The 12,258-nt window shown below is 43.0% G+C and overlaps 1 protein-coding gene across 2 annotated transcripts in view; it reads left to right on the top strand.

The window, feature by feature from the left end:
• The window catches only part of LOC138594261 (nucleosome-remodeling factor subunit BPTF-like), a 42,232-nt gene that overhangs the window by 15,475 nt on the left and 14,499 nt on the right, over positions 1 to 12,258 (top strand). The window contains exons 13-21 of one of the 2 annotated variants that reach the window (XM_069665298.1): positions 134 to 269; positions 742 to 1,044; positions 1,152 to 3,204; positions 6,271 to 6,395; positions 6,845 to 6,997; positions 7,102 to 7,252; positions 8,111 to 8,150; positions 8,541 to 8,766; positions 8,902 to 9,051. In XM_069665298.1, the coding sequence (XP_069521399.1) occupies positions 134 to 269; positions 742 to 1,044; positions 1,152 to 3,204; positions 6,271 to 6,395; positions 6,845 to 6,997; positions 7,102 to 7,252; positions 8,111 to 8,150; positions 8,541 to 8,766; positions 8,902 to 9,051 (3,337 nt within the window). The remainder of the gene's footprint in view (positions 1 to 133; positions 270 to 741; positions 1,045 to 1,151; positions 3,205 to 6,270; positions 6,396 to 6,844; positions 6,998 to 7,101; positions 7,253 to 8,110; positions 8,151 to 8,540; positions 8,767 to 8,901; positions 9,052 to 12,258) is intronic. The other variant, XM_069665299.1, reaches the window with a different exon arrangement.

Here is a 12,258-nt window from a genome sequence, read left to right as displayed (position 1 = left end):
CAGAAATTTGCACATGTACTTTTCTGTTTTCTGTCTCTCCTATGCACGTTTCTCTATTTGCACCCTTTACCTTGTGCTGTTCCCTTTTCCCTGTTTTCCTGATTTGGGTTCTTCTTTCTTGTGTGACATTCAGGTGTGGAAGCAGAAAGGAGAGGAGTACCGTGTTACGGGCTATGGGGGCTGGAGTTGGATCAGCAGGACTTATGTGCCGCGGTTTTTCCCCCGGCTTCCCGGCAACACCAACGCCAACTACCGCAAAGAACTAGAAGGTGTGGAAAAGAGAGTTTTTACTGTCTTTCATTCTCAGAGTGAATTTAGTCTCATGATGTCATTCTGTGCTTTGGCTGGCAATCAATCAATCGAGTCTCTCTTTTGATGTCCATGGATGTCATGGATTAGGGCACTAGAATTGTACCCTGTGTTAAAATTGTACTTACATTCCAAACTTTTAAAATAGTTTTTCTCATTTGGTTAGACTTGATTGAGCCAAGACTTATAAATATTTTGGATTCTAGCTCATCCTTTAACCTTTTCTGCTACTTAATCATCTTGAATGTTCAGTAATGCTGCAGATTAACTGGAAAGAAACATGTTCTTTATATTGGAGAAACTATAGACTGCATCCTTATCCCACTCAAGTTTACTGACAATGTTTGGATTGTGCTGAGATCATAGGTAACTTTAGCTGTGTTACAAACCAATTTGAAAACTAAACTCTCTTTCTTTTTGTGTTTTCCAAAGATGCTAAACTGGGAAAGAAATGTACCCTGTTGGACTTGAGCCGACGACCGAGCGTAGCTGCACCAGAAGCTCAGGAAGCTGCTGTCATAAGTGGTGAAGCGAAAGATCAAGAATCCTTAAGCCTCTCCCAATCCGCAACCGATTGCCTGACATCTGTTGAAGATTTAGAATCCAATGAGAAAATGGAAGAAGAAAAGAAAGAGGGGACGGATGAAAAAGAAAAGTCTGAGGAACTGCCAGCAGAGGAGTCACCTGCAAAGATGGAGGTGGACGCCTCAGACTCACCATCAGATGAAGAGAAAAGTATGACAGAGTGAAGTCTAACAGCATTGTGTTTAATTGCATTTTATAAGTTTTGCCTCAGTTTTTGTCAGTGCAGATTGAAGTTTAAATTAATTTTCTCTCTCTAGGGTCCAGTGTTGAGGAGGAAATGTCTTCCATGAAGGAGGAGCCTGCAGAGGAGCCAACACGGCCCTTTAACTACGATGTTGTAGATGTCAGCAAGGGCTTCCTCACCCGCATTGCCTACAAGAAGAAGGTCAAGTCCTCCAAGCTGGACAGCCTGCTGGAGCGACGAGTGAAGCAGCACATCATTGAAGAGAGGCAGAGGCAGCAGGTGTCGGCTTCATCCACTTCAACCCCAGCTCTGAGCACTCCAGTCCGGCCACGGTCGCCACTCAAGCCCAGTACTCTCACTCAGAAACAGCTTGCACTGGGCGAGGCTGTGAAAGTGACGGGAAAGACTTCGGCAGCACAAACTCCAGGTCCAGGAGCCGTTGGAGTAGGAGTAGTAAGAGGAGAGGGGAGTCAGTCTGAACTCTCTAAAACTACTGTTGAGAATGTTGCTCCTCTTCTTCCTCTTCCTTCTCCTACTCCAAGCTCCACACTCAAAGACAGTTGCAGTACAGGTACAGGTGAACATTCAGCATCACCACGAAACCAAACCACCTCCCTGCCCCAGCGATTGGAGGCAGATTTGGTGGAAAGGACTACGGGGCCAAAAGAAACAAATTCAGACATTTCAGGGCAGGAGGGGGTCAAACTGCCGGATGTACAAGAAAAAACAGGAGGGGGAATTCACAGCTCTTTAGGGCAACAACCAGTCAGGGTATCATCAGATGGTACCAAGGCTGCACAAAATGAACATACGGGATCAGATGGACCCAACTTGAAATTGGACCCTGTAAGAACTTCTACGAGTGTTCTTGATCAAAAAAGCAGTCAAAACACATCTCCTAAGCTCATTCAGCAAAACCCAGAAACTTTAAGCTCAGTGCGCTCGGGTACCGAGGAGAATGGCATGGAGCCCGAGGAGAACCAAGGAAATATGCAAGGCATCGGACAAGGTAAAACCGATGGAGTTAGCACTCCTGAGGCAGTTTCTCCTCTCCCTCAGGTAAATGGTAATGATGGTTTAGGAAGTGAAAGCATGTTGGGTAACTCTGTAATGAGCTCAAATAAGGGTGTGCTTACCAACAGCACTCAGCCCAAAGGCAACAGTGTTGATGAACAAGGGTTGGTGGTCTCATTGAAGGACAGCACACAGCAGAAGCCTTTGGTAAACGGAGATTTAGCTCCTGTGAATGAATGTACAGATGTCAGGGCCAAGGAACCCAGCCTGGAGAGCAAGACAACGCTATCAGACCAGGACTACAAACCCCCAGTGAAAGTACTGAGGCTGGAGAACAACATAGATGCACTTGGAGAGAACACACAAAGCACTCGACAGCACAACAGCACATCACCGTTCAAGTCAGCGGAGACCAAACCCGGTTCTGTTGTCAAGATCATCCGAATGCCACCGTCTCCTATTCCTTCAGCAGAGGAGTCCAGTCTGAGCGACGACTTTGCAGAGGAGAACAGCAACAGTGCGACAACAGAACCACTCAAAACCATCGTCACCCAGGTCACCACAACCTCCACGACCACCACGACAGTAGTCTCCACAGAGACGAGGACGGCCAAAGTGCCATCAGACGCGTCTCGAGACACGAGGACACAAGAGAGCAGTGCAGTGTCCACCCTCACAACCATGACCAAAACAACAGTGACCAAAATCTGCCCCTCCGATGGTCATTCAGACGACAGCCAGAGTGAAATAGTGACACAGGAACGGAAGCTCTCGGCCTCCATTAGTAAGTCAACAACTGATATCAGCGGAGAAACCTCAGTGTCAACTGTTGCTGTGAGCCACGAGGATTATTCATCAACAAAGGGGCGCGTCCGCCTCCTCAAGTTCTCCCGCACCAAGAAGATGCGTTCAGACACTGCCCTTCCTTCTTACCGCAAGTTTGTCACCAAAAGCAGCCGCAAGAGTATTTTTGTTCTGCCACATGACGACTTGAAGGTGCTGGGAAGGAGAGGGGGGTTCCGTGAGGTGCCCATATTTAGCTACAACGCCAAGCCAGCGTTGGATATCTGGCCTTATCCTTCACCCAGGCCCACGTTTGGCATCACCTGGAGGTAAGCTCAGACTTTTTTTTATCCAACCCACCTAGACCAAGAGCATTATTCAAAGTGTTATGCAGCATATTCACTGACAAAACCCTGATTATGTCGCACTTCGTTGATCTCTTCAGTGAAATCAATCCTTTGCATTTGACTTGTAGACTGTAAAAAAAATGGACGATATAACAGCTCCCTAAAAGTGAAGCCAAAACATTTCGAGCGCCCCCTGCTGACTGGCTGCAGTATAGGTCATAAAGCCCGCCTCCTCCATGTTAACAGATGGGACATGAGTCAAACTATAAAATCAAAATACACGCCAAATAAATGTTTGTCAAACATGGTTTCTGTCATTATAGCTAGTTATTATCATGCTGATTTACGTCCTAGTGTTCATTTTTCTGACAAATGTATTTTTAATTAGTTATTTGATGCTGTAAAAATGGTGATTGACAGCTCTGTTGACAAATACGGCTCCCGCAGTGGATCTGTTCTGGATTAGCAGAGTAGAGGAGGAACATTGAGAGGAAGTGTAACTAAAAACAATTATTACAGTCACTGAAGTTTCCATATCTGTGAACGTTAACCTCAGACCAACACAAAGCATAGCATCATAGCAGGATTGGCTACAGTGGCGCCACCCGCCGATCTCTACTGAGCAGACTTTGGCTCCAAATGACGTCACAATCACAAGATGGCAGCACCTATCATGGGGGCTGTTTATCAATTCCGTTCAATGACAGCAGATGGGAGACGCGTCGTCCATCTGTATATACAGTCATTGCTCCAGTCGGGCAGGGATTTGAATTCTCCACCAATCATTACCAAACGCCACACGGTTGTTGTATTAGCTTGTGTCAGCTAGACTAAAGTTAATTATTAGCGTGTCTGTTGTGTTATGTTGTGTGCAATCAAAGAATCTCCATAATCAAGAGAGCACGCGGGAGGACATACGAGAACACGACAGAGCTCGCGAGACTGTCGTGGTAGTGCTGATTTTTTTCACAGCCAATAATAAATGTAATACTCGTTTTTTTATTACAATTCTACGGAGCCCCTGAAGTCCCAAAAGGTGATAATTTAATTTAAGATAACTGTGGGTAAGTGAGCTACACCACGCAGATTTGGCTAGCAAAGTATAATAATGTGGTAACCCTACTCAGCGAATCAATATCATCACAAAAGCGTTTGATATTGGATTTGGAGAGTCTTTCAAACATACCATATTGATAAACAGCATTTAACCTAAAAACGAACTTGTTTTAATGTATTTTAGCAGAGCTAATGACATACTAACACAACATGGGGCGAATCATGTCAGCAGGGGCTCCAGCAGAGGGCGCCCATGTTACACACAAAATGCCAGTCCCAGTGTAACGCTAACAAGAATACAAAAACATTATTTACACAATTAAATAAGCAAATTATTGGCAAAATAGAGGCAATAACAATAATGACAAATTATGGCAAGTTTAATCATTAACACTGCTATATTTGCACAATATAATAACTTGTTCACACAAGATAATCACCATGTGTGCTCAAGATAAAAAAATATTAACCTTTGGGAATTTGGTTACAGTTCTAGTAACTAATAGATGACACTTTGTGTGCAGGAAAAACAAGCAAAACACAGGGGCAACTAATGCAATCACAGAACGCAACAGGGAACAAAGCCAAACATATAAAATCAGGAAGATCTTTTACTGTGAGAACATGGTCGTAACGCTGAGTCCCTGTGGATCTTCATTAAGGCAGAGACATAAAACTTCCACACGAAAGGGGAAATTCAACTACATAAAGCACACATCTATTTGTTGTGTCATGTTTTTTTTTTAACTTTGAATTTATGGTTTAGTTTCTGACAGTCTGACATAATTTGTTTCTACTGACTCCCAACAATATGAATTTAAACCCCTCGATGGCAGCACAAATTTAATTTTAATTAAAAATGAATGCTTTAGTAGAGTTTTCTTGTTCCCTTCTTTTATGAATGACCACTTCAGAGAGATATATTTCAAAATGAACCACCCCTGTGTTTTCTTAACTGATTTATTCCCTGTAGCAGTGCATCCAGCCAGAGAAAGTGTATCCGGTGCTAAAGAGGTTTTTCTGCCACATATTTCTCATGGATTCATTCATGTTTTAAAGGGCATCTTAAAACTGTCCCCTGGTTTAGTTCGTGCCATTTCCTGTTGATTTGTTGTGGCTCTGAGCCCGGTGTCACACAAGGACCTCTGGTTATTTTGACCAGAGCAGCCATGAATCATTCAGTGGTCGGAGAAGTGTCAGGATGTTCACTTTGCGCAGCGACCCAGCCCAGGGATGTTTTACCGCCTGTGGTCACACATGGGAAAGGATATATCTACCAAAACCTGACGCACACTGTCTCGTCATGATCGTGTTTTTGAAAATGTTCAAGATGTCCTTTGTGCAAAGTTCACTGTCGGAGCAGCTGTCCCGGCCAAAGTGATGCACGGAAGGAATATTTCTTCTAAAATAATAACGACTAATTATTATTATTATTATGGTTAGAACAGACTGCTACAGCCAAAACTATTTATCAAATTAAAAAGGACCAAATTAAGTATGCACAAGCTTCCCCTTGAACTTTGTGAGTTAGAAATGTTGGTTTATGTGCTTTTGTAGTCCTAGATCATTTTTCTTCTCACATAAATTAGCATACAAGATTACAGAGATTACAGCCAATCCATGTTTCTTTCATGGAAATTGTCATGAGGGGAAGGCAACATCACCCCAGACTGTTTTCACTCTGCCTCTTCCTGTTCTTTGACCGTGCTGCGAACGTGTTTTCTATAACACCGAGCACTGATGAACTGCATCAGATCGGAGCAGTTGGAAACTTCAAAACCCTTCCTTCAGCTCATAGCTGCAGAACAAGTTTTATAGCTATCAGCGATTTTTATATTCAAGATTAAAATTACATGACAACAGACATTTCCATTTCTGTGTTTCTTTCTTTCTCTTATGCATAGATGCAAAGTTGAAAACATTACACACAATCTGATGAATATTCTCGATGCAATCATATCTAAATAAATTAATCCCTGGCTTGCGTTATAGGTATCGCCTGCAGACGGTGAAGTCTCTGGCTGGTGTGAGCCTGATGCTGAGGCTCCTGTGGGCCTCTCTGAGATGGGACAACATGGCCGTCAAACCATCTGCTGCTGTCGGCACCACACGTACAGGTACAACCCCCCCGTCCCTTCCAAACCTCCAAATTCAGGTGTCATTCATCCTGGGAGAGTGGGTTAGGGTTAGGGGAATAATGCAAATTTAGGATTGGATTATATGTGACAGATTAATTGTGGGGTTTGATATATGAAGCATGGAAGTGGATATTTTTGGATGTTTCTGTGCCGTCAACTTTCTTCTATGATTTTTGTTTCATTCATAGTCCCACTGGTATTGTGGGTGAAATATGCAGCAGGTGTTTGATTAAAGCTTCAACCAGGTGTTCAATAACTTGCTAGAAACTTTAGTTATAAACCTTTGTTGGCCCAGAGAAACAAACAAACAAAAAGGCTGTCTAAAAGAAGACCCAGCCTTCAGCCTCGTTTTGGTGTCGCTGTTTTTCTGTTGGAGTGCATTTCCTCCATCTTCTCGGGCTTTCCTCCTCATCACCATACAAACCCAGCCCTATCCCCACTCATTGCTACAGAGACATCAGATACTGAAATCACCACCACCGAGATCATCAAGCGCCGAGACGTGGGACCCTACGGCATTCGCTCGGAGTACTGCATCCGCAAGATCATCTGTCCTCTCGGGGCTCCTGAGACTCCGAAAGGTTACACACTTACAATTATCTTTTTTTAACAGCAAAACACAAAGTGAAAACATGCAACATTTAAACAACCCTTCTGTCTATAATGTATTTATCTTTCCTCCCAGAAACCCACACCCCTCAGAGGAAAGGGCTGCGCTCCAGTGCCTTGCGCCCCAAGAAACCAGAGCCCGACAAGCAGACAGGCCCAGTCGTGATCGAGACCTGGGTTGCAGAGGAGGAGCTGGACCTCTGGGAGATCAGAGCGTTCTCAGAAAGGTCAGAGGGTCAAGCATGTTATGTCAGAATGATAGAACAATACTTGTTAAACTCGAGAGGAAGACGGTAGAAGGCTGGAGGATGTTCAAAATGTTTTTACTCCAGAATATTTACCTTTTCATCAACCCTATCATCATCATAATAGAATTATGGAACTACTGTAGGATAATTTAAATCATTTTACCTTTCTTATAGCTGTCATCCATTTTTTAAGGTTTCTCTTTGTCTAAAATGTTTGCTGTTTTGAAAGCTTAAATGTAAGTAGGATAAGGATAAGTAGGATTTTTCCTTGCATTTTGTCAACAACACATTCAAACTGGGCCCCTCCTCCTGGGCTCTTCGTCACCAGAAGCTCGCTCTCACGCGCTCGTGCGAGAACCCTCCCACCCCGCCGAGCTAACACCGACAGCATAACGGTTACCTTTGCGCTAGAAAGCTAACCGCCGGTTTCCGTTGCGCTAGCATGCTAACCGCCAGTTAGCTTGTCCTACCCGGTTTGAGGTACCTACCTGTCCAACAGAAAGAAGGCCGACTCGGCATCGCTCTTTCGCCGTGTTCGCCGGTCTGAATGGGGCCCAGTCGCTAATTTGAGCCACTCCCACGCTCACATATACGCTGTATTTGGCTCAGGGAACTACAACAGCGCCCCTCCTGAAAACTTTCCGTGCAAAGCAAAACAACAGAATAGATGCAGAGGGAAGGGTCTCACAAGAGTCTGCACACACACTGACCAACACAAGTATAGAGGCCCATAAGTGATGATTTATAATATATTATAGTTGTACAAGTCTATATTTTATTTTTCTAGGAAAATCCTACTTATTATACTTTTTAATTGAATTATTTTTGCTTTTATAGGGTGGAGAAAGAGAAAGCTCAAGCAGCAGAGCAGGCCAAGGTGAGTGTGGTTTACTTCAGTTGTCTTTTCACAACATGTTTGATTGCTTTTTATATGTTTTAAAAGCATTTTTAAAAATTGGGTTCCACAAACTAAGGCTTACATCTTTTTTTGTGGGAGAAAAAAACCCACATATAGCAGGAGACTCATATAAAATACCCAGTGTCTTATTATTTGGTTTTACACACACTTAGTGCTTTTTTTGAGCAATGAATGGAAACTTGACCGAGACGGCAGACTATCATTATTATTATTAGACTATTAATTTCTTCTGATAGTGTCATATGATCAGGCATCAAACCCCCGAACATTCCTGTCTTTACGGATCTATACCACTGTAACTACTCATTTCTACACAACTGAGACTGACTGGCCTGTATATCATCTCAGAAACGTCTGGAGCAGAAACCCGGTTCAGTCACAGCAACTCCAGCAGGAACTCCCTCTACTCCTGCTGCCACGCCCAAAGTCATCGTCGGCTCTCTGTCGGGCCAGGGCACCCCTACCACCAAGGTGGTGCTGTCCACTAAGATGGGCACCCCGGTTACATTCCAACAGAACAAAAACTTCCAGCAGTCGTTTGCCACCTGGGTCAAGCAGGGTCAAAGCACACAAGGTAGGAATTTAACAAGCTAACAGCAGTTTTGTTCTTCTTCTGGGGGAGCAGCAGGGAAGAACAGTGTACTAGTATTTGTTGTTGTACTTGTAGTTTCGGTAAAGGCACTCGATTCTAATTGGTTTTATTTATCAGGAGCGGGCAATGAGACCACCGTGGCCACGTCTGGTGGGCACACCTTCCAGATTACGGGAACCTCAGTGGGTGGAAAGGTAGTGACCACCAAGCTGCCGCTGCCCGCCAACAGCAAGATCGTCACGGTCAACGTGCCAACTTCACAAGGAGGTACGGCGGGTTTTAATAAGTCACACCTTGGAGGAAGCCGGAGGGTACAAGTTACATATATTCAGTGTAGATGTTTCTTCTTTCCATCCACCACCGTCTCAGGATGCATGTATGTTTGTGTTTTCATTCCTTCGCCTCAGACCCACAGCTGAGACTTTTCAACACTTTCAAAGGAGCCGAATTAGATGCGGCTTGTTAATTGGATGCCATTGTAAGCACTTTGGTGTGCCAACCACGCGCATGCTGCTCTAGAAGAGCTCCGTCTGTCTTCACTCATCTTAAAATGTTGTTGGTGCAAGTAACCACAGGCCCAAATATTTTGAAGTCAACAAATTAGACACAAATTAGACATTCCTCTGTCCTTTATTGCTGCTGTCAGTGAGCCAAGTACACGAGTAGATGGTCATTTTTAAAGGCCCATAACTTAACTATAGGCCACAAGTGTTTGGATGCTGGTTTCTATCCGTCATGAATCCGTCACACAGCTGTCACACGTTCCTAATGCAGCCATTTATTTTAACAACCTTAAAATTAAATGCACATGAAGGAATTTATTAAACCTCATCTCGGACCTCCGAATTCTCGCCCCTCATCCCTGATAATGTATTTAGTGATTTACTGTAAGCTGAATTTTCCTGTTTCAGTTTGTCCTCAAGTCATGTTGTTGGTTGTCCTGGAACTTTCTGCTTTACATTTACATTTAAACTGTTGCTATCTCAATAATAGAATAACATTAATTAAAACAAAATCAGCTATAAGATAAGTTAAAATAATATATTTTAATAAAATGGATTAAATTACTCTGATTATAGCTTAAAGAAAATCAAGTGTTTAACCTTGTAAACATCTCCATGTGGTGTGTCTCATGTGCTACAAGACATATCAGGGACAACATAAGCAGTCATCTCCATGGCTGGGCCTGTCTGCTTTTAAACTGCAGTGTACCAAGGACAGGCTGAACAACACGTTTTCAGATTGGCAGGTTTAAAAACGTCACAAACCTAAGGAGCCAATCCCGTTAATGGAAGGGGTGACGCTATGCATATCATTATGTGTAACCTATGGCAACCACTTTGGCGATGCGTGAGCCAGCTTTAACTGCCATCGTATTTTTTGCAAATTCACTACAGACCACTAACGTTAACGTTACTACTACTAATTACTACATTTTAAGCTAGCTAAGTTTCAACAAGTTTCCACTAAACAATGGAGATGTTTTGTTTTGACGACGAGGGGATGGTTGAAAATGTGCATAGTGGGCGGGGACAATGCAGATTGAAGAGTTTTTAATGAGGGAGACGGAGGAGATGCCTTGGGAGGATTTTTACAAGGTAATTAAACGTATTATGCAGAAAAAACATATCAGACACAATTTATTATTTCAAGCAGAGCATTTTATATATCTTTAAACATGAGCTGTTAAGTCCGGCTTTCTATGTTGTGCTTGTTCTTGTAAAAGTGTGTTACTATTACAGAAGCAGCCAGTCTCTCATTGTGTTTGTGCTACTGTTGCAGTCCGGTCTGCACCAAACCCATTGTGGTACCCGCTGCGTGCCCAACCTCATGAGTCAGCAGACCAGTTTGGTGGAACATCATGTCTGATGGTGTCCTGTCGTCATGCTATTCCAATAGAAAGCTGTTATTTTGGTTGGATGATTTTATAGACGGTAGACTTGTTGAGTCTGAGGATCTAAATGCAGAGTGAGAATTCAGGATTGTTCTATTTTAATTTAGGTGCCTTTGAACTTTTTTGAAATGTCAATATTGACATCAGGGATGAGGTTTGTCCTCAGCTACACCTGCTCTGTCTGTGGTTCTGAGTAGAGGTGGTCCGTCATGTTGAGATGCTCTGTTGACAGCTCTCGTGTGGGTTATTCAACATTTACGAAATCAATTAGTTGACGCTTAATGTTTTATAAAATGTGCAACTTCAATCTGAAAATATGCTTCAGTGCAAAATATAAAATCATGGGGAAGGAAAGGTTCATCTTGAAGAGATGTTTAACATGTATAAACAAACTAATGCACAGAAAAAAAGTGAATATTTTAAATGAACCTTTAACCTTGATGGCATTAAGGAATGCATCTCGATGCACAGTAAATGTATAATTTAATGCAGCTTAACTTTTATAGAACATTGCAATCACCAGTTTAAGAGACTTGTATTCACTAGTGCTACAAAGAAGGTGATTTTTCTTACCTTTGAAGTTGCCATGAAGGAGAAACTAAGTTCAGGTGGAGTGTAACCATTTAATGGACATGTGTATTTATCCAGCATGACTGTTGGACGCCCTGTTTGTTTTGGAAGGCCTTAAGGAAGTCAGGCAGGAAAACAAGTTTACTCTGAGGTCTGCTTCCCAGACAGGTAGCCCTCTATAGCGGGATTCCATGTTTCTTTTTTTCCCTCCGTCTTTTTGAATAAAAGCGTACCTCTCCACTCACCGGAGTCCCAACTCCCCGACCTCCAAACAGCCAGTCCATAGAAACGGCATGTTTGATGTGTGTGACCAGAGCAGCTACTCCCCTGGTCTTACGAGCGGGTTTAACGTCCCTGTTTGAAGAGGCAGACCCTTGATGTATAGGTTTACCTGCTCGGTTGCGGTTGAAAAACCGCAGCGAGAAGGCAGAGGCAGCAGCAGAGGAAAAAGCGCGACAGTCATGGTTTCCATTTCTGCCACCGGCTTCACGTGAGCTCATTAAGGCACAGAGCCTGGTGAACAAATATGAAACGCTCCCTTTGTCAGATGAAAGTTCAAAAGTAGGATCTGATTCATGCATAATTTATGAGGGGGGGTCAGGTATGTTGGGGGAAACCCAACTAAGCTTTCAGTGAGCCTTTGAAGATTTTGTTTACCTGCTCGACTAATATTTACCATCGCTGTGATCAAAAGCTGCAAGGAAGGCCACAAATAATGAATTAATTGTGTCAGGGAAGGACGTCTGTACAACTGCTCTCTTGTAACAAGCTAACATGTAAGCACCTCTTCAAATCAGTTATTGTATTAGTGATGTTTGAGCGTTTAAAGATTTAGTTGGTGGATGTGTTTGATGTTGTTAAGGCATGTTTTTGACAAGTAAATATTATCCCTCCAACATCTCTTAAAATATAAGCTCACAATTTCTTTATATCTCGTATCTGACCTTTTTTGAAACTTCAAACATGAACTGTCTCTTGTCTTTTCATGCACCTATTGGTATCTTTCTCTT

This window comes from Semicossyphus pulcher, unplaced genomic scaffold (assembly GCF_022749685.1).
Source record: "Semicossyphus pulcher isolate SPU_LCO1_2020_fin unplaced genomic scaffold, fSemPul1.0.p SCAF_17, whole genome shotgun sequence".
NCBI lineage: Eukaryota > Metazoa > Chordata > Actinopteri > Labriformes > Labridae > Semicossyphus > Semicossyphus pulcher.
This window is presented reverse-complemented; position numbering and strand designations above follow the sequence as displayed.